General features: G+C 50.6%; 1 protein-coding gene and 1 long non-coding RNA gene across 3 annotated transcripts in view; one reads left to right on the top strand and one right to left on the bottom strand.

Annotated features, from left to right (window-relative positions):
* The window catches only part of LOC310667114, a 196,342-nt gene extending 185,353 nt beyond the window's left edge, over positions 1-10,989 (top strand). Inside the window, exon 2 of the long non-coding RNA XR_014506180.1 lies at positions 10,320-10,989. This is a non-coding gene — a long non-coding RNA (uncharacterized lncRNA). The remainder of the gene's footprint in view (positions 1-10,319) is intronic.
* LOC310667081 (dual specificity protein phosphatase 10-like) lies at positions 2,207-22,827 on the bottom strand. 2 transcript variants are annotated; one of them, XM_083418777.1, is made up of 4 exons: positions 22,503-22,827; positions 8,891-10,122; positions 5,621-5,920; positions 2,207-5,216 (listed from the first exon to the last, which is right to left on the bottom strand). In XM_083418777.1, the coding sequence occupies exons 2-4, from the start codon at positions 10,107-10,109 to the stop codon at positions 4,951-4,953; spliced, it is 1,785 nt and encodes a 594-aa protein (XP_083274903.1). In that variant the 5' UTR covers positions 10,110-10,122; positions 22,503-22,827; the 3' UTR covers positions 2,207-4,950. The 2 variants fall into 2 exon arrangements, with proteins under 2 accessions (XP_083274903.1, XP_083274904.1); XM_083418778.1 differs by lacking the exon at positions 22,503-22,827 and adding an exon at positions 18,264-18,395.
* Between the last annotated feature and the right edge of the window lie 1,716 nt (positions 22,828-24,543).

The raw sequence follows: 24,543 nt of genomic DNA, 5'->3' as shown, positions 1-24,543 counted from the left end.
ACAACCCTGCAAGGTTAAGATAAGCTAAATAATATCACCCTGCTCTAGGTTACACGATGAGCATTGTCTCTAGGCAGAGCCATTGTGGCGAGCAGCTATGTATAGCCTTGGCTAATCCTCTCTTAAAGCTATCTAAGTTGGCTCTTGTGGGAGACAGTTCCTCAGTTTTTTAACACCAACAGATTGGTCAGAGGCAGATTTCTGTTCAATTCATTTCCTAGCAATTCCCAACATGGAGCTATCATAGCATCTGCAAGTGCTGGGCTGTCCGCCACAACCCCAATATCCCTTTTTCTGGTCAATCACTGCCGGTTCAGGAAGCGATCAGCATGTAAGTGAAATTAGGATTCTTTGGGCACAGTGCATATCACTTCTGCACGTGCTTGCATATTGATGCAGTTCCGCTAGCTGCCGTTAGGAGGTACCCTTCACTGCAGGAGAGGAAGCTAAATCTCAGACGGACTAACCACAATGTTCTAAATCAGGGAGATCCCTCCGTGGGCCGGATTGTGCGCACGTGTGAGTGCACATGCCAGCGATTTCCAGCATCTGCATCTGTACAGACGTGATTTTCAGTGTCTGTGTCTGCACAGATGCGATTTCCGGTGCCGTGGAAGCGAGTCCCTGCACTGCGCTGTGCCGGTTTAGTGCAGCGCGTGGGGACTCACTGAGTGGGTGGCTCAGTTCGGGGGTGGCTCGTGGGCCAGTTAAACGACCCCCATGGGCAGCTTGTGGCCCATGAGCCTTAGGTTGCCTAGCCCTGTTCTAACTTAAGATTCAGGAGCCTCAGCCTGCTGTGGGTAGATGTGGCCTTCATTCCAGTGAAGTAAGAATGACAGTGACCAGCTCAGTTAACCTGAGATAAATCCTGCAAAATGTACCCAGCGCTGGGGATCAACCTGTCAAATTCCTGCTGGACCCACTTTGTGCACTGCGGACTTTCAGTGGCAGCTTGCAAACAGCTACTCGCCTGGGGCGAGTTGGTTCAGCAACAGCCGACCACACGGGAAGACTGGTGGGGGGAAATGAGGCAGTTCTTCCCTTTTAGATTATGAATGGGTGACACAAGAGAAGTATGCATTACTCTGCCACTGTTGACTTTCGATGTCTCAAAACTCGGTGGGTTTTCTTTCTGCTTTGAAAGGGACACCAGGGCTCAGTTCAATCTTTGGGTAGAATCATAGAATCATAGAGTTGGAAGAGACCACAAGGGCCATCGAGTCCAACCCCTTCCAAGCAGGAAACACCATCAGAGCACCCCTGACATATGGTTGTCAAGCCTCTGCTTAAAGACCTCCAAAGGAGACTCCACCACACTCCCTGGCAGCAAATTCCACTGTCAAACAGCTCTTACTGTCAGGAAGTTCTTCCTAATGTTTAGGTGGAATCTTCTTTCTTGTAGTTTGGATCCATTGCTCCATGTCCGCTTCTCTGGAGCAGCAGAAAACAATCTTTCTCCCTCCTGTATGTGACATCCTTTTATATATTTGAACATGGCTATCATATCACCCCTTAACCTCCTCTTCTCCAGGCTAAACATGCCCAGCTCCCTTAGCCGTTCCTCATAAGGCATCGTTTCCAGGCCTTTGACCATTTTGGTTGCCCTTCTCTGGACACGTTCCAGTTTGTCAGTGTCCTTCTTGAACTGTGGTGCCCAGAACTGGACACAGTACTCCAGGTGAGGTCTGACCAGAGCAGAATACAGTGGCACTATTACTTCCCTTGATCTAGATGCTATACTCCTATTGATGCAGCCCAGAATTGCATTGGCTTTTTTAGCTGCCGCGTCACACTGTTGGCTCATGTCAAGTTTGTGGTCAACCAAGACTCCTAGATCCTTTTCACATGTACTGCTCTCAAGCCAGGTGTCACCCATCTTGTATTTGTGCCTCTCATTTTTTTTGCCCAAGTGCAGTACTTTACATTTCTCCCTGTTAAAATTCATCTTGTTTGTTTTGGCCCAGTTCTCTAATCTGTCAAGGTAGTTTTGAAGTGTGATCCTGTCCTCTGGGGTGTTAGCCACCCCTCCCAGTTTGGTGTCATCTGCAAATTTGATCAGGATGCCCTTGAGTCCATCATCCAAGTCGTTGATAAAGATGTTGAATAAGACCGGGCCCAAGACAGAACCCTGTGGCACCCCACTAGTCACTCTTCTAGACATTGGCTTGATCTCCCCACCTCTCCCACCCTCAAGAGAGACAGGGTCTTGTTACAAAAAAAGAGAAAGACCACGTTTAATAAATTATGACGCTGGGGCCTCACACTTGGGCCCAATAAATAACAAAGACGAGATCCAAAAAGACACAGCAGGGAAGGGAAGGGGCGAACCTTATAGTCTTGACCACATCAGCTTCCTGTCCAGCGGGTGGATGGGGTGGGGCATTTTAGTTTCACTACAAAACTCTTTAAATGGAAAAAAGGGGGGAGGAACTGTTGCATTCACCAGCCACTCTGGATCTGCACCAGGGGAGGGGTGGGGGGAGCAGAGGGTGCTTTGCTGTTCCTTAGGAACATCAAGCCTTATGCTGCACTGAACCCATTGCTCCATCCAGCTCAGTAGTGTCTACACCAGCTGGCAGCAGCCCTCCAGGGTTTCAGGTAAGGGACAGTCCCAGTCCTGCCTGGAGATGCCAGGGATTGAACCTGGGACCTTCTGCATGCAAGGCTCTAAGCACTGAGCTGCACTGCTCCCTTCCGCAGCTGGGCAAACATCACTTAGCCGCCAAAGCCAGACAGAAGCCTTTCCGCATCTCTGCATTCCAGAAGAGGCGAGAGCGAAGATTTGTCTGCAGCTCAGCCACAAACATCAATCATTCTGACACAGAGCCCACTTTCATGTTTAGGTGCTACCACCACCATCACCCCAACCTCAATAGCTGAAGTGAAATTTGGGGGCTGGAGGATTTTAAAACATTTTTTGTGTGGGGCCAGGGGCATTGATTTAAAAAACATTTCAATGGCAGTTTGGAGCGCTGGTCTGGTCAGATGTGGCCCCTGCTTAATCGCGGGCAGGGGGGGGCACATCTATGGAGTCTTGTAATAGGTCCTTGAACCAGTAATTTCTGATCATCAAGCTGAGGGTTGAACAGGCTACCTTATTGCATCTCCTGGCCTCTTGGCTACTGGGTGTTTTTCCAGCCACCCAGAAAATTACGAGTTCCAAGTGGGTGCCATGCCATCCCGGTTAGGGTTCTGGGAGTATTTGAGGATGGGTGGGATGACACTCTGGATGTTGCTGGACTCCAACTCCCATCAGCCCCAATGGTCAAGAATGATGGGAGCTGGAGTCTAGCAACTTCCAGAGAGTGCTATATTGGCGAGAACCTGGGGATGAGAGCAACGTCTTCCACAATGTATTTTTACATCTACAGAAATGATGAGATGTTGATGATTACAAGGGAAGTTACCCCATCCCCGAACAAACAAATATTGTGCCACAGCTTTACGGACTGGGATGTTGGGCTTTTCCATTTTGTATGACTGGTGAGTTCACTGGTGGAGAGATGGGGCCCATAGCCTCCATAACGTTTATCCCCCCACTTGCTCCTTGCTGGTGATGGGTTCGAATTCTGCTTGGGAAAAGACTGGGAACGGCTGAAAGACCACTGACATGAAGGGACGCATGTCACACCCTGTCTCCTCTTTGTGCGGTGCGGGAAGAGGAGCCGGAGGTGGGGGCAGGGACACTTTAAAGCACCTAACATTAACAACCAAAAATTTTGTGTATATATTGCATCGTAAGATAAATTAGCTGGGGGGAGACGACGACACCCACTCCATACCAGCCCCAAGAAACCTAAAATAAAATTTAGGGGAGCTAGAGAGTCCTAGGGGGACTCCCCCCCCCAGTTTCAGCATCCCTTCCCCATTGTCAAAAAACCCCGAACCCCTTAATTAATGGAAGACAAGTTCCAGTTACATCATATAACCCTGAGAAGGGGAGGGGAAAGGGTGGAGAAGTGCTTAACAATATGTTTGAGGGAAGGGGCAGGAGGAAAAGGAGGGTCCAGTCCCCGCCCCCATCCCATAATATCATCAGTTCCACAGTATTAACCCTTGTTAAGAGCCACATAACAGGTTGGTGGTCAAAAGAGTCTAAGCAGCAATTACAGTTCAAATAAATAACTAGATGAGAGGGCAGAACTGAGGGCTCTTCTCCCCCCCCCAAACAGACATACACCCCAAGCAAAGGAGGGGGGGGAGATTAATTGTGAATTGCCCCCCCCCTCCTTCTTTCCACCCACACTCTTATCCAGAAGAGATTCTGTGATCCTGAGCATTAAAATCTGGTGGGAATTGTGGGGGGGGGGGGAGAGAGGAGTTTCACACCTGCAATGTTCCCCATGGACACCCCCTCTTCCATTACTGCACACACACACACGTGTAAATTGCTTAGGATACCCCAGCCCCAAATTAGTCCATCGTGGTGGAAAGCAAGGCAATATCAGCATCTGGATCAAAAAAACTGGGGGGAAGATAAAGAGAACCCCCCCCCCCAATTTATACACACACACACTCCCCACCCCAATAAATTAAAACCCAGCATGATCACACACACACACAAACACACACACCACCCATTCCCCACCCCATGAAGGTAAGAAAGTTTTTTTTTTCAGAAGTCATTGTAGAAATAACTGTTCCCCGAAATTCCAATGGCGGCAGTAGCAGCAGCAGCAGAACGGAGCGCCATCAGTCTTTGGCGTTGTCTGTCGCCTTGTACGCTGAGCGTTTTCAGGTTGGTGGACTTAGAAAGGTATCCAAGCAAAGTTCCCTCAAGTGGGGGGGATGTAATAAAGTAGTCGAGAAGCCCCCCCCCCCCCCCGAATTCCTGCTCACTGCTTCAGCCCTCAGTTGCCGTCCATCAGTCCCCTTATTGCACTCCCGCCCCCCCCTCCTCTTCTTCCCAGCCCTGAGATTGACGAAGCTCATCCTGCACCCCCATCTTGTTCACACTTCGGTCTCCACTCCGGCCAGCTTGGGGGTGAGGATCCGGGGCGTGACGCCGGCGTTGAGGTCCACTTCGAACTCCAGCAGTTGCCCCATGAAGTTGAGGTTGGGCGAGATGATGGGCCTTCGGCCTTTGACATACTTGTAGGCGTCGCCCATGGTCATGAGAGTGTGCTTCATCAGGTAGGCGATGACGATGGTGGCCGAGCGGGAGACACCGGCCTGGCAGTGGATGAGGACTCCTTTGCCGCTCTGGTGTGCCTCCTCTGGAGTAAGGGAAGGGGGAGGGGAGAAACAGCGTCAACGCTAACCTGAGAAATGCTTCCTGGACTAAATTCCATTTCACACACAGCTCCTTGCCTGTTCGCCTACGGCGAGTTAAGAATAGGCCCCAGGCGAACAGGCAGCAAAGTTTTTTTTTAGAAAGGGAAACAGATTGGGAGGAAAATAGAAATGAGGAACATAGGAAGCTGCCCTGTACAGAGTCAGACCCCTTGATCCGTCTAGCTATTGTCTATCCTGGCTGGCTTTGAATCATCAGGGTTTCAAATAAAAGACCATTCCAGAGGGAGATGCCAGGAATTGAACCCGGGACCCGCTGCATGCAAGACGGATGCTCTACCACTGAGCTACACCCTCCCCTTTATTTCGCCGCAGGACTAGACCTCACCAATGAACTCAAAAGCTTCCTCGAAGTATTGGCGCAGGTCCTGGCGGTTGTTGTCGGTGGCGGGGAGCCGCTTGTAGCGCAGGCGCCCGCTGTCAGCGTGGTACAGGGGCAGGTGGGTGGTGACGTTGAGAACGTGCCCCACGTTGAGGCTCAGCATCCGTTCGAGGTCCTGCGCGTCTCGTTCGTTGCCCAGGAACAGGAAGGGCAGAATGGGGCTCAGCTCAGCGTTCTCCAGGTCAGGAGTGAGAGGGGGGCCCAAGTCATCTGGGCCGTCCGCAACATCTGGCCCAATCAGACTGCCTGTGGTCAAAACACAAAGCAAAGGGGTTGACTCCCTGGAGTGGAAGCATTGTGCAGAAAAAGTGCTTGAGTTTTATTTTTTCCTCCTCCCTCCCAATCTGTTTTCCTTTTGTGTGTGCCCCCTTTCTTTCTTTCTTTCTTTCTTTCTTTCTCACTTTCTTTAAATTAAGCCTGAGGGCAGGGACTATTTTACCACTGACATTTGTAAGCTGATCTGGGAGCCTTTTCTGGCAGGATAAAACGCTTTGTGTAAGCGAGTAAAGAAATGAATTGTAATAATTCAATTTTAATTAGGGCTGCGAAGTTTTAATCGATCAGTAGGTTTGGCTGAGCAGTTAGAAACCAAGGAATGTTTTGCACAGGCAAAACATTTTGCTCTCATTTCCTTATTTATTTGGAGTGTTTGCATCAAATGATCCTCAAGGAGTCTTGCACTAGACTGCAGTGATAGACAATTGCCTATCTCAGTATTGTCTGCACTGACAGTCAGCACCACTCCAGGATTTTGGGGCGGCGTGGTCTCCCTAACCTTACCTGGAGATGCTGTGGATGAAACCAGGGACTTTCCCCCTGCAAAGCAGCTGCCCTCCCAATGACCTGCCAGTCATGCTGCCAAGGTGGGAGGTTTGGATGGAGGTGTAGGCACAGAGCACCACTCAGAAAAAGGTGTGCTGGGGACAGGGAGCTGGAAACACAGCAGGGCTGGCGCTCCCTAATTTTGAAGCAAGTGAATGGGGGGGGGGCGCTCTGGATCAGGTGTGGGGGTCCTTTAGCCCTCCAGATGTGGTTGAGCTACGGCTGGTCGTACGCTATCCTTGCTGGCACTGATGGGATGTGTAGTTCATCAGCATCTGGAGAGCCAAAGGTTCCCCCCTTTGCCCACTGCACCTGCTCTAGGTGTTTTGCACTACAATTCCCATCACCCCTGACCACTGGCCACCACTGGTGGGCAGCTGGGGCACCAAAGAGCCTCTCCAGCCACCCCCATCCCAGCCAGATGCTGAAGTCCAAGGTATAAAATTACCTAAAGGCACAACACGGGGAAAGAGCTCTGTGTGACACCCAAAGCTGGTCAATTTGGTGGCAGAGTAATATTCTAAGTTGTGAGTTTCTGAATCTCTTCTGTGGCCACTTCACAGAAACAACCCCTGAAAAAGGTCGTGTGAGAGCCTCTGCTTAAATGCAGGTTCAACCCCCCAGTGACACCTCTAGATAGGGATGGGAAAGCTCCCTGCCTGAAACCCCAAGAGCTGCTGCCAGTCAGAGCAGGCAGCCCTGAGCCAGATAGGTCAGCGATCCAATTCCGTATAAGGGAACTCCATATGCTCCAAATTGGTGCTAACCAAATCACTTGGAGTGGCTTCCCCCTTCCCCTTTGCAGTTTTCTGTGGGAGGAAGGTGGGGGCGAAAAGGGAGGGGACTTGTTCTTCTTCCTGACCTAAAACATCTGCTATGTAAAATGACACCCCACCCTCCATGGTGGGGGCTGGCAGAGGCTGGGGAGAAGGGGGGGGCAAGTGTGAAAGAAGGTCAAAGAAATGATGTCATGCTACCAGCTGGGTAGAGTTCATTCTGGTTCAATGGGGTTTTGAACAGGTGCTAAAAGTGAGGTGGGGGGGACTGGGTGTGTGTGAAGCCCCCCTTCGCATCTTGCCATCTGCTCATGCAGCTGGGATGAGGTCACCAAAGAGATGGTGGAGTGGTGCAAATCTTAAACCTAACCCAATTGGCATAGGGAAAACATGCATGGAAAGAACTGCCCTGTTGTGCCTTCCTGCTGTATTCATTCTATCAACATAATGTTTTGTGGTTTAATTTCCCATATCTCCCCCAATGAACTCTAGGGAGCATCTATGGTTCTCCTCCAAACTTCCTTTCTCCCTGTGGCTTTCAAGGGGAGTCTACATCCTACATTGGCTCCCAGTTTGTTTCCGGGCACAATTCAAAGTGTTGGTGCTGACCTTTAAAGCCCTCAATAATGGTATTGGCCCTGAAGGAGCAGCTCCACCCCCATTGTTCTGCCCAGACACTGAGGACCAGCACTGAGGGCCTTTTGGAGGTTCCCTCCCTGCAAGATTGAGGTTACAGGGAACCAGGCAGAGGGCCTTCTCAGTAGTGGCACCCACCCTGTGGAACACCCTCCCATCAGATGTCAAGGAAATAAACAACTATCTGACTTTTAGAAGATATGTGAAGGCAGCCCTGTTCAGGGAAGTTTTTAATGTCTCATGTTTTATTGCTTTTTATATTATTATTACTATTATTATTATTATTATTATTATTATTATTATTATTATCATTATTAATTCAGTTGGGAGCCGCCCAGAGTAGCTGGGGAAACCCAGTCAGATGGGTGGCCTATAAATAATAAATTATTATTACAGTGGTGCCTCGCAAGACGAAATTAATTCGTTCTGCGACTTTTTTCGTCTTGTGAATTTTCCATCTTGCGAAGCACAGTTTCCCATAGGAAATGCATTGACGGTTTCCCATAGGAATGCATTGACGGTTTTAAGAAAAAGGCGCAAGACGTTTTCGTCTTGCGAAGCAAGCCCATAGGGAAATTCGTCTTGCGAAGCAACTCAAAAACCAAAAAACTCTTTCGTCTTGCGAGGCATTCGTCTTGCGAGGTACCACTGTATTATTATTACCAACCGGGAAACAGGTAGTTCAATGTGGAACAAAATGTAATAAGGAAAAATATAACCTCAGGAAGCCTGAGAAGGACCCGAGGGAAACTCAAGGCTGATGGATAAGCGGCAGCCTTGCAGAAATGATCAACCTCTTGTCTGCAGGCAGGAGTTCTTTAAAGCGGGGAGACACTGTGTTAGCCCAAAACGCATTCCCCTCTGACCAGCAGAAGGCTCAGGGCAACGAGGGAGGTGGTGGCCCCAGGAGAAAGAACTTTTGACACACCAATGCAATTTCTGCCGCCACCAAAGCGGTCGGCACCTAGAACCCCCAGCTCACCTCTCCGGCCGACCCCTTCCTGCCCGCCATCTTTGTTGAGCAGATCCAGCACCAGGTGGAGATTCTGGGAGGGCTGCGTTTTGCGGGGCTTGGGGGGGCTGGCGGGGAGAGGCTCTGGACTGGCGCGGCCACCACCGGGCTCCTTGGCCCAGAGACGCTGCAGCGAGGAGTCCCTTGCATCGCAGCCTCCCCGCGAAGAGATGAAATCCAGCATGGCCATCTTCCCCTGCTGGAGCCGCCTCCGGCCCGCTGCGTCGGCTGCTCCGAAGCGCATGGCGCCCTGGAGCTGGCTCTTGGTGTACTCCATCAGGTTGCGGCAGTCTAGGATGAGCGGAGAGACGTGCTGCTGCTGCTGCTGTTGCGCCCGGGACCGGGTCATTTTCTTGGCCAGCTCGTCGGGCCAGATGGTGCGGACGCTGTAGTCATCGTCGTCCCCGCAGCTGGGGGCCGGGGACGAGCCTGCCCGGGGGTCGTAGGCCACGATGGGGTCGCTGCTGCAGAAGCTACAGGAGGAGCTGCCCGACTTGACCGAAGGGTTGCAAGCCAGGCAGGCCAGGGAGCGCAGGGCTGCGGAGGGGGCGCAGGGCAGGCACCCCAGCTTCTTGACGGACGGCGGGCTGCAGCTAGAGCAGCTGAGGGAGCGCAGGCTGGAGCGGCAGGAGAAGCAGCCCAGGGACAGCAAGCCTCCCTTGGGTCCGGCGTCCTCGCAGCGCATGAGGCGCCAGCAGCCGCGGCATCCGCATTTGAGGGGGTGCATGGCGGGGCTGGAGAGGCAGGAGGAGCTGGTGGATGTGTCCAGCACCGCCGGTTTGGAGTTCTCCTTGAAGCAGCGCTTCTTGAGCTTCGCCTGGGGCAAGAAGACCTTCAGCTGGGGCCCAGCGAGGCCTTTCGGCTTAGGCTCGGCCTGCTTGAGGTCCAGCTGCAGGGAGACGTTCCTCTCAGGCGACAGGCTCTGCACACCTCCCACCGTCAGCTTGATGTCAATGGTGTGAGAGTGGTTGGGCTGCAGGACGCCCGGCATCCCCCGGCGTGCGGCCTCGTCGCAGGGCGCCTTCGCGGGAGCCGGGGCGGCCTGGCCAGGCGCTCTGGAGGCCGCCGGGGGCTGCTTCTCGCCACCGCCTGGGGTGCCCCCGTTGGCAAAGCTGTGGTTGAGGCGCAAGGCCAAAGTTTTGGGTCGCTGCAGCACGCCGATCCGTTCTTCCAGAGGCGAGGGAGGCATTGGGAAAGGTGAACTGCAGGGGGAAAGAGAGAGGGAGGGAAAGAGAGATAATAATATATAATAATAATAATATTTTTTTATTTATACCCTGCCCTTCCCGGTTCAAAAAACCAGGCTCAGAAGAGCATGCAGCAAGTTGGCGCCCATGTTTTCTTTCTTTTGCCGGGGTGTCTAAGGTTTCCTTGAGCTCTGCCACCCCACACAATCCAGATACAGTGGTACCTCAGGTTACAGATGCTTCAGGTTACAGACGCTTCAGGTTACAGACTCTGCTAACCCAGAAATAGTACCTCGGGTTAAGAACTTTGCTTCAGGATGAGAACAGAAATCGTGCTCCGGTGGCGCGGCAACAGCAGGAGGCCCCATTAGCTAAAGTGGTGCTTCAGGTTAAGAACAGTTTCAGGTTAAGCACGGACCTCCAGAACAAATTAAGTACTTAACCTGAGGTACTACTGTATTACAATGTGGGAATCGCACACTCAAACGTATTATTTCCTCCCGAAGAATCCTGGGCACTCTAGTTTACACCTCAGCGAGCTACAATTCCCAGCGCTTCTAACAAACTGCAGCCAGGGCAGATCTACTATGAAACTAATGAAGCTTAAATTTCAGGGCCCCTAATCCCAGCCCTGCCCCCCCCCAAATGACTTTAGTCTGCATTGCTTTTTTAAAAATTGGGTCTATTAGACCCAATTTGAATCGCACAACTCACAATCATTTTATGACGCATCATGAATGTAAATAACATTTCCCTAATTTTCACACAAACACCCCGCAAATAACTTGAATTCACACAAGTGACTTTGAGATGTGAAATAGTCTAATAGAGCAATTTTAATCAAAATATGAAATGTAGTGGCTATTTTTTAATTTTTAAAAATTGTGGTGAACTGTTGTGGAACAACCCTTTTAACTAAGATTACCCGGACCTTGTTGTCGGTTGCGAAGGGGACCCCATAGCAGTTCATTCTTCAGGGCCCCCAAAATGTGGGTCCGCCACTGACTGCAGGTCCCAGTGTGCATGTAGCCTTTGAGAGAGGCAGGGAAATCTGCGGCTCTCCAGATCTGACACTGGGTGAAAACTCCCGCCATTGGCCCTGCTGGCTGGTATCCCGGCAACATAGAGAGGGCTGCAGGTTCTCCATCCCTGCATTAAACAGGGAAGGCTGCCATGGGTAGCGAAGCAGATGTCTTTCAGAGAATGCCTTCTAGGAGTTGGCACACCAGTCACGGAATGCCCTCCCCAGGGGGACTTGCAAGGAACGCCAACCTGACTGGGCTTCCCCACAGCAGGCAAAGGCTACCAAGCTTTTGAGATACAATTATAGAATTGTAGGGCTGGAAGGGACCATGAGGGTCATCCAGCCCAACCCCCTTGCAATGCAGGAATCTTTTGCCCAACTTGAACCCACAACCCTGAGATTAAGAGTCTCGCACTCTGGCTACTGGACGTTCTCTGTGTATTTCTCGCCCCCATCTTTCTCCAGATAATGGGTGAGGCAACTGGCTTTGGGTTACTCAGCACCAAGAAGTAAAGCTCTCTGCACATGCTCAGGGGAACACTTTCCTTTACATTCAAAACCTGATGAAGCCCATGGATGAGGAACCTGTGGCCCTCGCCATAGCTGGTGGTCTACAGAGCCACAGGCTCAAATTACATTAATGCATCACCAGAAGCACCTAAGAAGCCAGAGTCTGGCCACCAGGCCTGGGAGTTTTATCTCAGGCTCTGATTGGCTGTACTCCATGTTTCCTGATTGGCTAATAATCAAGTGATGTTGATGAACTACAACTCCCATCAGTCCTAGCAAGCATGTGGTCTGACAGCATCTGGAGGGCCAAAGGCTCCCTACAACTGTGGCAGAAGCTTTGTGCCAGAAATCTTCACAGCTGCTTCCCTCACCTGTGGCATTTTGCTCCTTCGCTCACCCTCCCCAGACAGGTGTCATCATTTTGTCCCGACTTAAGCAGGTAGCCAATTATCTGGACTAAATCCAGGTATGGTTTGTTGGCTTTTTTGGTCATGTATTTTAGTGTTGTGATAGCTTGCTGCATACATACATTTGGCACTTAAATCATAATTGGCAAATTCTGCCTTGGAGGTGGGAGAAAATGGGATTCTAGTGTTGCTTTTCTGTCAGATTTACTGATTTATTTTCACTGTACAGTGGTACCTCGGGTTACAGACGCTTCAGGTTACAGATGCTTCAGGTTACAGACTCCACTAACCCAGAAATAGTACCTCGGGTTAAGAACTTTACCTCAGGATAAGAACAGAAATTGTGCGGCAGCGGCGCGGCAGCAGTGGGAGGCCCCATTAGCTAAAGTGGTACCTCAGGTTAAGAACAGTTTCAGGTTAAGAACGGACCTCCAGAACAAATTAAGTTCTTAACCTGAGGTACCACTGTATTCTTATCTAGTGCCGGCTTATCATGGGGAAAGGGAATAGACCTCTGTTCCCTGAATTGCTAGCAATTGTAATGAGTGCACCTCTAATTTAAAAGGTTCTAGCAGACATTATTCACAGTGAGAGTCGGTGTGGTGTAGTGGTTAGGATGTCAGATTCAGACTTGGGAGAGACCAGGATTTCAGATGCCCCCTTGGCCATGAAGCCCATTTAGGGACCTCGGGCCAGTCACTGGCTCTCAGCCTACCTTGCAAGGTTGTTGTGGGAATCAGAAGGGGAGAACCCATGTACACAGCCTCGAACGTCTTGGGAGAATAGTGGGATATAAATGCAATAAACGAATAAATTCTTTATAACTGATTATCACAGCCTTAAGGGCTAGAGTCTTAAGAAAAAAGAAACCCTCAAAAACTGATAATTCTTAGATTGCTAAATTCTGCGTCTTGTGTGTTGTGCACTTGTCTGGAATTGTGCGCTTATGACTTAGCTCTACATGCTACTTGCTTGGCCAGCTCTAGCCATCATCCCTGGTATATCTTAATATTCCTTTCCTTCCGTCCTTTCATCTTTTCTTTGTACCATGGGGTACACCCACGCTGGATGTGCTGACGAAATCCTTGCTGCATCTGCCCTCACAAAGCGGTGAAGCTTGCCCACTATTTCATTCCAATTTTACACATGGGAAAACTGAGAGGTAGTCGTTAATTGGTGGAAAGTGGGTTTCGATCAATTAATGACCTCCTTCTCCCTCTGTTTATGTTTAAATCCTTTCACTTGGTATATCCACCCCTGGCTTTTGATGCCATGAATTACATGATCATTCATCTAAATAATGAACGGCAGGGGGTTGGGCTAGATGACCCTGGGGCCCCTTCTGTCAATTCTACAATATGATGTTGATGATGATTTTACAATCAAGCAGCATCTAATTTCATCTATGGTTAAAAACTGGGGGGGGGGGGGAGGAGAGAGGAGAATGCCACTAAGAGCCAATGAATGCTTAACTAAATTCCTTATTCCCCCTCTTGCTTTTAAAAACATCCTCTCTCTCTCTAGATATAAATTGGGTCAGGTTTAGCAAAAAGGCTTTCTGATGGGAGACAAACATGTTAACTCCCCCACCCTCAGATCTTTCCAGCACTTCATGTGCTGCTGGAACAGGAGGAGGAGATCCTAGATCAGCCTCCTTTCTCTTTCTCCCCCCCCCCCCCACCGCAGTCCTGCTTTCTTGATGCATCTCCCCCCAATCCCCATTAAAGCCGTGTTATCAAGCAAAATACAGCTCCCTGCCACATTTCCCTGCAGGGACTTGGAAAAAGATTCAAAGGCGCTAGGTTCCGTGCCAAGGAGAGATTAGCCATCCTCTTCCAAAATCGCATCTTCCAACACACACACACACAGAGAGAGAGAGAGAGAGAGGGAGAGAGAGAGAGAGAGAGAGAGAGAGAGAGAGAGAGAGAGAATAAGAAGAAGAAAAGCACTCTGCTTTTTGGGGGTTGTGGGCATTGAGGGTGTGAGCACGTGCCCAGCAACACCCTCCTCTGCAAGCATTTTTCACACTTCTGGGATGGAGGGAGGCAGCCTCTGTTCTGAAGGGCAGAAGCCGCTCAAGGGCTCTGTGTGTGTGGCTTGTGTGTGTGAGCGTTTGATCGAGACACCAAGGACCACAGCAGCCTTGTGATGTTTGCCAGGCTTGCTAAGAAACCCTTTCGCTGCGTTGCCGCCTGGGGAACAAGGCTCCTGGGACTGCGGAGGAAGAAACTAAAACAGAGACAAACAAAAATTAAGAACTCTCTCTCTCTCTGAGTTTGTGTGTGGTTGCTGCACAGCAGCCTTCCCCAACCTTTAGCCCTCCAGATATTGTTGGACCACGACTCCCATCATTCCTGGCCTCAGGCCTTGCAAGCAGGGCTGTTGGGAGTTGTAGTCCAATGGCATATGGATGGAGGGTGCCAGCTTAGGGAAGGCTGTCTCTGCCCTGAGGTCTGTGCCGCTCTCCCTCAACGCCCAAACTGTGGGATAACCAACCTCATATAACCAACACGCCTAAGTTTAATTAATGCATGAAAGGGTTAAGACCATAGAGTAAGCTCTCCTGCTAGGCTCAGCTTATCCTTGGCCAGCAGGACCAATGGTCAGGGATGATGGGAGTTATAGTCCAACAACAGCCGGTGACGCAAGTTTGAGAAACACTGTGCGGTTGACACTGTAAAGTCACTAGCTTATATGCTAATAGATGGTTTTGCTAGGTTACCCCCACCTTCTTGAAGCCACACCCCCTCTTCCGGGCCATACCCCTCAATGGCCCTCCCTCCACTCAGCCCTCCAGACGTTTTGGGACTACAACTCCCACCATCCCTGATCAGTGGTCCTGTTAGCTAGGGATGATGGGAGTTGTAGTCCCAAAACTTCTGGAGGGCCAATGCCTGCTCCACACCCTCCTGGAGTACAGTATTTCTGCCTGGCTGGGATTGGTCCCTGAACTCTGACCATGCCTTTTGGTTGCTTGGATGGAGGATGTGTGACTGAGTGTAGAAATTCGCCCACTTTTGCCTCTGGCCCCTCCCACCACTGGCATGCAGCCCCCAGAAACCTTCCTGGCTCTTGGGCTGAATGAATTTCCCCACCTCTGTTTTAGCTGTAGGTGCAGACACTGAACCTGCACACTTCTATGTAGAAAGCAGCGAGCTCCGCCCCAGATCTATGGGACCCTCCCTCTCCAAATCTCTATCCCCTCCTTCATCCACCACCTGCAAGGGATCCCCAAAGGTCATACAGTCCACCCCCCCCCCACGATACAGGACTCACAGCTAAATTGTCTGTCCATGTGTTTGTTTCGTGTAACACGTGCATGCAGAAAATACAATCCCCCCTCTGCAAACACCGCGTATTTCCTCTGCCTGCTCCTCGCCTCTCCCTCTTCTACATCCCGCAATCCCAAAGTCCGCTATTTCCTAGTGACCCATATATACCCATCTGCAGCCAAAGCCCGGCGGTTCTGCTCCTATCTTCTGCCACCCCTTTAAAATAAAATTGTAAAAAACCTATGAATTATAATCTTGGCTTGCCTGCGTCCCCGCCCACACACTCAGCCAGCACAAAAGTCTCCTTCTCCCGGAGGTTCTTTTGCAGAACAGCCACACAGCCCAGCGACACTAATCTGGGGCGACAGCGCTGTTATTTCCATCAACCGTGTGCCCGGCAAGCGAGGGGCGATTGCGCGCGACAGCCGAGTGCAGCACTTGGGGATGCAGAGGGGGAGAACGCTCCGCCCTCGGTTGCAGAAAAAAGGAATTGCATCACCACACTGCCTTGGTTGACTTGGGGGGGGGGGGGAGAGACTGTCCACCAACTGGATATTCTAATCCCTTCTCCCTGACTTTCATTGCATTTCAACCCCACCTTTCTTCAGAGGAGCTCAAGGTGATGAAGGTGATTCTCATCCTCCCCATTTTTATCCTCACAACAACCCTGTGAGGCGGGTTAGGGTGAGAGACAGTGATTCCGTACACAGCGTACATTTAAAGCACCTGCCTTCCACGCAAAGGATCCTGAGAACTGTAGTTTCTTAACGATGCTGGGAATAGTAGCTCTGCCAGGGGTAAACTACAGTTCCCAGGATTCCTTTTGGGGAAACCAGGTCCTTTAAATGCACGGTGGGTGCATAGCCAGGGAATGACCCACAGCCACTCAGTGAGCATCATGTCGGAGTGCGGATCAGACACTCTTAACCCTTACAGCACCCTGGCTCTTTTGTTCAGCTGCTGTTAAAAAAAGCTAAACACATTCCGTCTCTATCTAGCTGTTGCAGAGATACTGGGCAGGCAAGATTCTAGTCCATAGGAAGCAAGACAATGAAATAACTTTTTCGGCTGGAGTAGGGCAATCTGCATTTATGCTCTGGCTGGTTTGCAAGGATTATCGCAACTCCTCCTTCCTGCAAAATTCCTGCCAAGGGTTAGCCCTGCCTTGTTCCACTACAGTAGTATCTCGGTATACATACGCTTCAGGTTACATACGCTTCAGGTTACGGACTCTGCTAACCCAGAAATAGTGCTTCAGGTTAAGAACTTTGCTTCAGGATGAGAACAGAAATTGTGCTCCGGCGGCGCAGCAGCAGCGGGAGGCCCCATTAGCTAAAGTGGTGCTTCAGGTTAAGAATAGTTTCAGGTTAAGTACGGACTTTGTTTTTGCTTCTCCTTATACCCTGATTATCTCTGGCAGATATCTGTAAGACAATCTCCACCAATCTGGCACCCTCCAGATGTTGCTGTTTAAAAGCAACACCCGTCAGCCCCAGCCAGTAGTCCCAGCTCAGAACATCTGGAAGGGGCACCAGGTTGGCAAAGCCTGCCTTATAACCAGCCAGACTGTTTATCCATGTAGCTCAAGTGTGGGGAACCTTTGGCCTTCCAGATGTTGCTGAACCACAGCTCCCATCAGCCCCTGCCAACACTGCTGATGGCAAGGGATGATGGGAGTTGTAGTTTAGCGACACCTGATCTGGCCAGTTGCTCTGACAGGCAGGATTACAAGCAGAAGCCTTTCCCACCAACTGCTGCCTCACCTTTTTAAACCTCTCTGCTTTTTCTCTCTCACTGCTTCCCCATTCCATCCTGGAGCAGCCTGTCATTCTAGACCCCCAACGTCTCCCATGAGATCTTGCAGCGGGGAGGGCCTTAGGAAGTAGCTCTCCCTTCTCAGCCCCCCCCTACCAAAGTAGCGAGGAATTCTGCTCCACAAATAGCTCGCCCACCCCAATAACGTAATGCTCCCATTAAGAAATGGGAGCCTGAATGCTGATTCCCCCCACTGGCAGCATTTGTACTGTGGTCTCCTTGAGGGCAGGGACCTCTGCCTCTCTCTCTTTCCTGGGAAACTATGTAAAGTGTGTTTGACATTGATGGGGCTACAGTAATTAATCGTTATAAGAATAAGTAATGCGAGCATCCCCCAAAGAACGCTCCTCGCGAGCGAAAACGCCCTCGTGCGAAGTACTGTGTTCTGCACGTGCCTCTGTGCTTCGTGGCACATATACGGTACACTTGCACACCCGCATATACACAGAGGAAGCTGCTTCACAAAGAATCAGAACATTGGCCCATCTAGCTCAGTATCACCTACACTGACTGGCAGCAGCTGTCCAGCGTTTCAGCTGTACCTGGAAGTGTCAGGAATTAAACTTTTGCATGAAAGGCAGATGCTCTAACACTGGGACACACACACAGAGAGAGAGTATCATGGTCAGTTTATGAACATGCCACATTTCCTGCAAACACCATGTGCTGAAAGCAGTTTATGCGCACACATACACCAGACAATTTAGCTGCACACAGGCTTTCCATTGCACAATCTAGCCATTCAAGTATGCACCCTCTCTGGTCTGGGCTGGGCACACCGCCTCCCCTGGCATTGCTTTCTACACAACCAACACCCATGCTCACTACACACCAGCGGGGATTTCCAACCCTTTGCTCAGCCCTGAAGCTCAGCTTGCGTTGCGTTCAGGGAATTCCAAACCCTCGCTTGCTTCCTTCCCTCCTGCCTGAATCGGATTTGCACACGCAGACGGGCGCCCGCCGCTTTGTGGACGCACAAAACGGCTGTGTGCACGTGTGTGTGTGTATACACCTCTGCACACTCAGCAGTGCGCGCATCTCCCTTTCCAGCTTGGGTCGGTGTACACTCTCCAAATGCACTTGAAAGGAAGAAAGACGAGGTCCCCCGTCCCCCCCGCAAACACTCACCCTGACGTGGCTGGTGGTCCCCCTGCAGCGCCTGTTCACTTCCTTTTGGGCTGCCGTTCAGCTCTCTCCTCCACCAAATGAAGTTGTGCGCTGCCTCTAAAAATACCCTCCTGAGCTCATAGCCTGGCAGTGCCCAATGAGGGCATCTGTCTCCTCGGGTTTCACCCCACACCATGAGCTCACCACTTGGCCCTAGATATGCTGTGTCGGGGGGGGGCGGGGGGGCGCGGGGGGGGGGAGACGAGGAGGGGGAGAGGCCTCCAGGGGATTCCACATGTCTCTGGGGCTCCGGGTGCTCCCTGCCTGCCGCTTCCCAAAACATGCTGATGGGCGGAACGCGGAGTTCCAATCGGCATTTGCAATGTCTCATCTGGTAACAACAGGAAAGGATGCGAGGCTGGCCGGGATTAATTGGTATGAATCACCCAAAGCCTTTGATTCCAATTTTGGCACATTGGGGAACTTCCCCCTGGTTCTTGCAGTCCTTCCATCTGCAGCAAGGGCGCAATAATCCCGGTCTACCTTACAAGGCTGTCCTGCAATCGATGTGACAGGCGGTTGCTGTTGTTTTCTGTATGTACAGCTATGGGCAAACTTTCCCACCAAACATGGAAAGCCGCCTTGTATCCTGTATCAGACTATTTGTCCATTTAGACCAGTGCAGCCCACTCTGACTGGCAGCATCTCTCCAGGATCTAAGGCAGAGAAATATATTTCCCCTTGCCTTCTTTTTATGTGGAGCAGTCATCAGGGATTGAACTCTCTGCCGTGCAAGGCAACACTCGTCAGCACCACCACAGTCCATGATGAAGACTCATGGGAGTTGTAGTCCAGCAAATATGCAGAGGGCACTGAGATTGCTTCCACAGCCCACTCTCCCCCCTCCCAAAAAGTAACAGGTAGCTCTCCCCAACTGCACACAACTCCTTTTTTCTTGCATCATGATTCCTGGAACACAATGATAGATATTTGTCTTCACACCCTCTGCCTCTGGCTTCATTTCATCAGCCTTGTATCCAAAAAGCCAAACGCAGCTACAACTGGAATCCAGCGTTGGTATTCCTAGGTTTACTTCCCAAAGGGAGCAAAGTCCTTCACGTGCACCCATGCAGAACATCAGCCCCACTCACCAGTGGCGTAGCGTGGGTTGTCAGCACCCGGGGCAAGGCAAGTAATTTGCGCCCCCTAACCCATGGATTTGCGCCCCCTAACCCCCAGATGTTGCGCCCGGTGCGGCCGGCCCCCCCTGCACCCCCCACGCTACGCCACTGCCACTCACCCAAGGTGAGGGTTGTCCGCAGACCTTTCAATATTGGTTGGCAGCATGCATTCACCAGCACTCAAATCTTCCCAAGAGTTGGAGACTGTCAACAAAACACTTAAATTGGCATTCTGTCCAACAGAGCACAATGCTCAAGTTTCTTCTGTTAGTGGCTCATTCACACATGCAGAGGCATCCTCAGACACCTGTCCTCCTCTGGCATGTGTGAAGCGGCTTTCGGAGTCAACTCACTAGAAGTAACAGCGAAACCTAATCTGTGGGCCACGAGAAAACCTTCTTTGCAGCCGCAACTGCAGATTTGGCAATGCATGACCTAGATTTTGGCTATGCATATCCAAGAAAGTTGAGATTCTTTACAACAGTTTGGATGCAAGGGAGTCAGAAGGTGCAAGGGCTGCGGGGGTGGGCACTGCCTTAACACCAGTGGTAGCCAACTTGGTGCCCTCCAGGTGTTGTCAGACTACAATTCCCATGATCCCAGACCATTGGCTATGCTGGTGGGGCAGGTGGGAGTTGATGGGGCCCATTTAGGCTGCCCCTGGTCTATATCTATATGGGCCTGCAGTGGCTCCTCTGGGGTTTCGAAGAAGATGCCATTTAGGATTGAGACCTTCTGCATGCAAGGCAGCTGCTCTAACCCTCCCCCTTGTCCTACAAAGTGCCCCGTGGTTCCAGTGCCCTAAATCTACCCCTCCTAGGAGGTAATTCTGAACACAAAGTACATACAGTGGTACCTCAGGTTAAGTACTTAATTCATTCCGGAGGTCTGTTCTTAACCTGAAACTGTTCCTAACCTGAAGCACCACTTTAGCTAATGGGGCCTCCTGCTGCCGCCGTGCCGCCGGAGCACGATTTCTGTTCTCATCTTGAAGCAAAGTTTTTAACCTGAAGAACTATTTCCGGGTTAGCGGAGTCTGTAACCTGAAGCGTATGTAACCTGAGGTACCACTGTATTCATGTTGCCAGGAAGGGAGTTAATATGGAATTATTATGCAGGTAGTATTTTTCTAGTTTTCCGCTCGTTATTAGATAATGACAATGAGCAAATTTCTACGTCGTTTTTTGAGTATTTGCATACATTCCATTCTAACCTTTGCAAAAACCTTGTGAGGCAGGTCAGTATTATTTTCCCCATATTGCAGACAGGAGGACTGAGTCCGAGAGAGAAGGGCTTGCTGTCTCATGGCAAAGGCAGTCTGAGGACCCTTTGCCTGCTCAGATTTCTTTTTTTAAAGAGGATATACATTTTAGTTGAAACAACAGGGGGAAAAAGACCTGGTACAGCTCAGTTGGTACAGCATGAGATTCTTAATCTCAGGGCTGTGGGTCTGAGCCCCACATCGGGCAGAAGATTCCTGCATTGCAAGAGGTTGGACTTCATGAACCTTGTGGTTCCTTCCAATTCTACAATTCTATGAAAAACGCGTATCTCCTGTGCAATACTGTTTGTTCACCTGGTGTTGGTGTATTGCACAGGTGTGTTGCACAGGTGGCACACAGTGGATCCTATGTGATATGCACCTCAGTTCTGTATGTGCAATTTATACTATATGAATTGGGTGTTTAATTAACCTTTGCATACATCCCGCGTGTCTCTGGGCTCATTGGCCTTCCCACTGATGCATATCTTTCTACATACTTGGGAACACGGGAAATAGACTTATACAAAATCCTTGCTCCATCTAGCTCAGTATTGTCTACACCAGACACTCCAAGGTTTCAGATAGTCTCTCCTAGCCACATTTGGAAATGCCATCAAGGAATGAACTGGGGACTTTCTGCATGCGAAGCAAATGCTCCACCACTGAACTGCGTCCCTCCCTTAAAAGCCAAGCAAGATTCTAGTCCTCATGGTTCTGAGGAAAAGACCTCATTAAACAGGAGCACAGAAAGTCCATCTAGCTCAATGTTGTTTTGTACCAGCAGGCAGCAGGTCTCCAGGGTTTCAGACAGGTTTCAGACCTGGAAATGCCGACCGCAATTGAACCTAGGATTTTCTGCAGGCAAAGCAGATTCTCTAACCGCCTTGTGTTTCGACAAAGGAAAGCACTGTGTCTGCGTGTCTGCCTCTGCATGTGAGCCCGGGCACACGTGTCAGCGCGTGCCTCACTTCCACCCGCAGTTTTCACCCGTCTCTATATAAAGCCCGCCGGTGTCCCCATAACCACCATGGCATCACCGGCTTAAAATATCCCCGAATGTCATCCTAGCAGTCAGGAGACGTTAAGGGTACCTGTAAGGAGAGAACTCTGCGACACACACACACACACACACCAGATCCTCTTTTAACCTCTTGTGTTGATGCTTGCAAGGAAAAAAACATTGGTCGTCTCTCCTTGACATCCACCTCCCCCCCCCCCGGACAGCAAACACACTTTTCCAGCTCCCGGTGGCACCTCCACCCTCTCGGCATCAGCCTGCCAGCCTCTCCCCACCTCCTACGCACCCCCCAAAAGAATGATCTGTCACAACAAACCGAGGCGACAGCCACCACAAACAAACGCCCACTCTTTTTATTGCCACCTTGGGGGGGGGGTGAGGCGGAGGAAACAAGAACTCATCACCCCCTCTTTCTCATCTCTTTCCCTGCTTTTTGATCTCTCCCCCCCCCCATCAAGAAATAAACAACACATTTCTCTCTCTCTCTCTCTCGCCTTTCATGTTGTCGAAAGCTGGGGCGCCCGATCCCTTCAGCAAACGCTGCCCCTCTTTTGTTGCGAAGGTGCGTGCACACCCCCTGCAAACAGTGCCTTCAAGGACGGGAGAGGGAGGCTCGTTTGCCACATCGTCCCTCTGTTCTCAACCCCCCCCCATACAGCCATCCCCCCCTCCCTCCATTAACTTAACGCAAATCGAGATTTCCAGGTGTTTAACCATCGCAAGACACCCAGTAAGTCCCCTGTTGCAAAATTAAAAATAAAAACAAAACCTTCCGTTTCAGAAGCAGATCCACTCACCTGCATTACAGTCTAAGCCTGAAATCCATGAGGGTGTTTTTGGAGGTCGTGAAAAGAGGGGGAGGGCGGAGATGCCTTTTTGGTGAGGCTGGGATAGGGGAGAGAAGGTGACGTTTGAAACCCAGCAGGAATCTGGATTTGCTGGTCCTTGACTTCTGACACCTTTGCACCCTCCGGGTTATCCTAGGTCTGCCTCGCTGCTGATCACCCCGCATCCAGCCCTCTTTCCCCCTCAGACCGCTTTGTCTTGCTTTCCTTCCTGTTGTTATGTTTTCCCCCCTCCTTGGCTCTGGTGCTGGGGACGCTTTTGATGGGAGCAGGAGAGGGAAGCGGGATGGGAGGGGGCAGAGAGGAGGAAGGGTTGTAGGGTGACATCATCGGCAGCCAATGAGACGCCGGCCCGGCTCTCCCGGCGAAGGTGACGCAGGAAGGCAGCACGTGACTCGGGGAAGCGCTTACATTCATTGTGAAACGGGCTTGATCAGCATCAGCAACTTCGGCCCCGTAGAAAGGGGGTGGGGGTTGGAAATGGGGAGGGGGGAGGGACAGGCTGGTTGGTGGGGGGAGGGAAGCTTGTCTGTGGGCCTTTCTATGCATTTTAAACGTCACCTGGCATTATTATTAATTATAGTTGATTGTCACCATCAGTAGTAATTTATTTGCAGTGGTCACAGAAAAAAGAGGGAAATGAAATAATGCTAATAAAAATGACTAAAAACACAGAAATCCCTTGCAAGCTGGCAATAAGACCACTGTGTCCATCTTGTTTTAAACTTAAACATTAATATAAATAGTGCAAGTGCCATATGTCCGAACTTATTATTATCATTTAATAAGAATCAGAATTAAATGTGCCTGTTTTGCAATGGGGGGGGGGGGATGTAAGCGACTAATTTTCCTCACTTGCCCATCCTTGTTGTTAATATAAGTAAAGGTAAAGGGACCCCTGACCATTAGGTTCAGTCTTGACCGACACTGGGGTTGCACGCTCATCTCGCTCTATAGGCCGAGGGAGCCAGCATTTGTCCGCAGACAGCTTCTGGGTCATGTGGCCAGCATGACTAAGCCGCTTCTGGCGAACCAGAGCAGCACATGGAAACACCGTTTACCTTCCCGCGGGAGTGGTACCTATTTATCTACTTGCACTTTGACATGCTTTCGAACTGCTAGGTTGGCAGGAGCAGGGACCGAGCAACGGGAGCTCACCCCGTCACGGGGATTTGAACCGCCGATCTTCTGATCGGCAAGTCCTAGGCTCTGCGATTTAACCCACAGCACCACCCGCGAAAGAGAAATAGATCATTGCATTGTTTTCTGCTGCAAAAACAAGTGAGCACCTTCCCCACCAGCTTTTTAAGCAGCTGGCTAGCTTTCCCTTCTATTTCCATGCCAGGAAAACCAACCTTGTGCAGAGGGACAATTCACCCAAGGAGAGAGAAGTCAGGGAGAGAGGAAGCCAAGCAAGTCTTATAAGGCCTGTTTGGAGTTCAATTGCAATTCAATAAATGAGAGCTTGTGGTTGCAGCGACTCAGTTGTAACCACCCAACAGCTCGAGGAAATGCCCCTCTTTGGAGAATGAGGCAGAAACATTGAAGAGAGAGTCATGCCAACCAGCAGCTCTGGTTGAACCTCCAGATGCAGAGCTAGTGTATCTTTATTAATAACTTTCCCATGGAGGGAGGTCTTTTTGTGCCCTCCTGGTGGGCTTCCAGAAGGCATCTGATTGGCCACTGTGGGAAATGGGATCCTGGCCTAGGCAGACCCTCATTGGTCCATCCTGCAGAGCTCTCCTTACATTCATAGATCCTGAGGAACAATCATGTGTGAAAGAAGCATCTCTCTCCCCATCCCTATTTCATCAGCCTCCCATGAAAAAAAAAGCGAAGCAATATGCATTATACCTGCTTTTTCAGCAGGGTTGCTGCATGACGGGCACAGCACATTCTGAAGTAAGTGAAGTAAAATATATTGTGCAGTGTCTATCACCCGGACTGTGCCCCTTCAGGGGGAGTTTTCATGTCTGAATGCATGTGTCCATGC

This window comes from Podarcis tiliguerta (genome assembly GCF_965153285.1).
Source record: "Podarcis tiliguerta genome assembly, chromosome: 16".
Taxonomy (NCBI): domain Eukaryota; kingdom Metazoa; phylum Chordata; class Lepidosauria; order Squamata; family Lacertidae; genus Podarcis; species Podarcis tiliguerta.
This window is presented reverse-complemented; position numbering and strand designations above follow the sequence as displayed.

Excerpts from the sequence above, each read along its gene's own strand:
- LOC310667081 (XM_083418777.1), bottom strand. The coding sequence starts at position 10,109 with ATGCCTCCCTCGCCTCTGGAAGAACGGATCGGCGTGCTGCAGCGACCC. Across the intron at positions 5,921-8,890 it reads GGAAGGGGTCGGCCGGAGAG|GCAGTCTGATTGGGCCAGAT; the intron begins GTGAGCTGGGGG and ends TTTTGACCACAG. Across the intron at positions 5,217-5,620 it reads GGAAGCTTTTGAGTTCATTG|AGGAGGCACACCAGAGCGGC; the intron begins GTGAGGTCTAGT and ends CCCTTACTCCAG.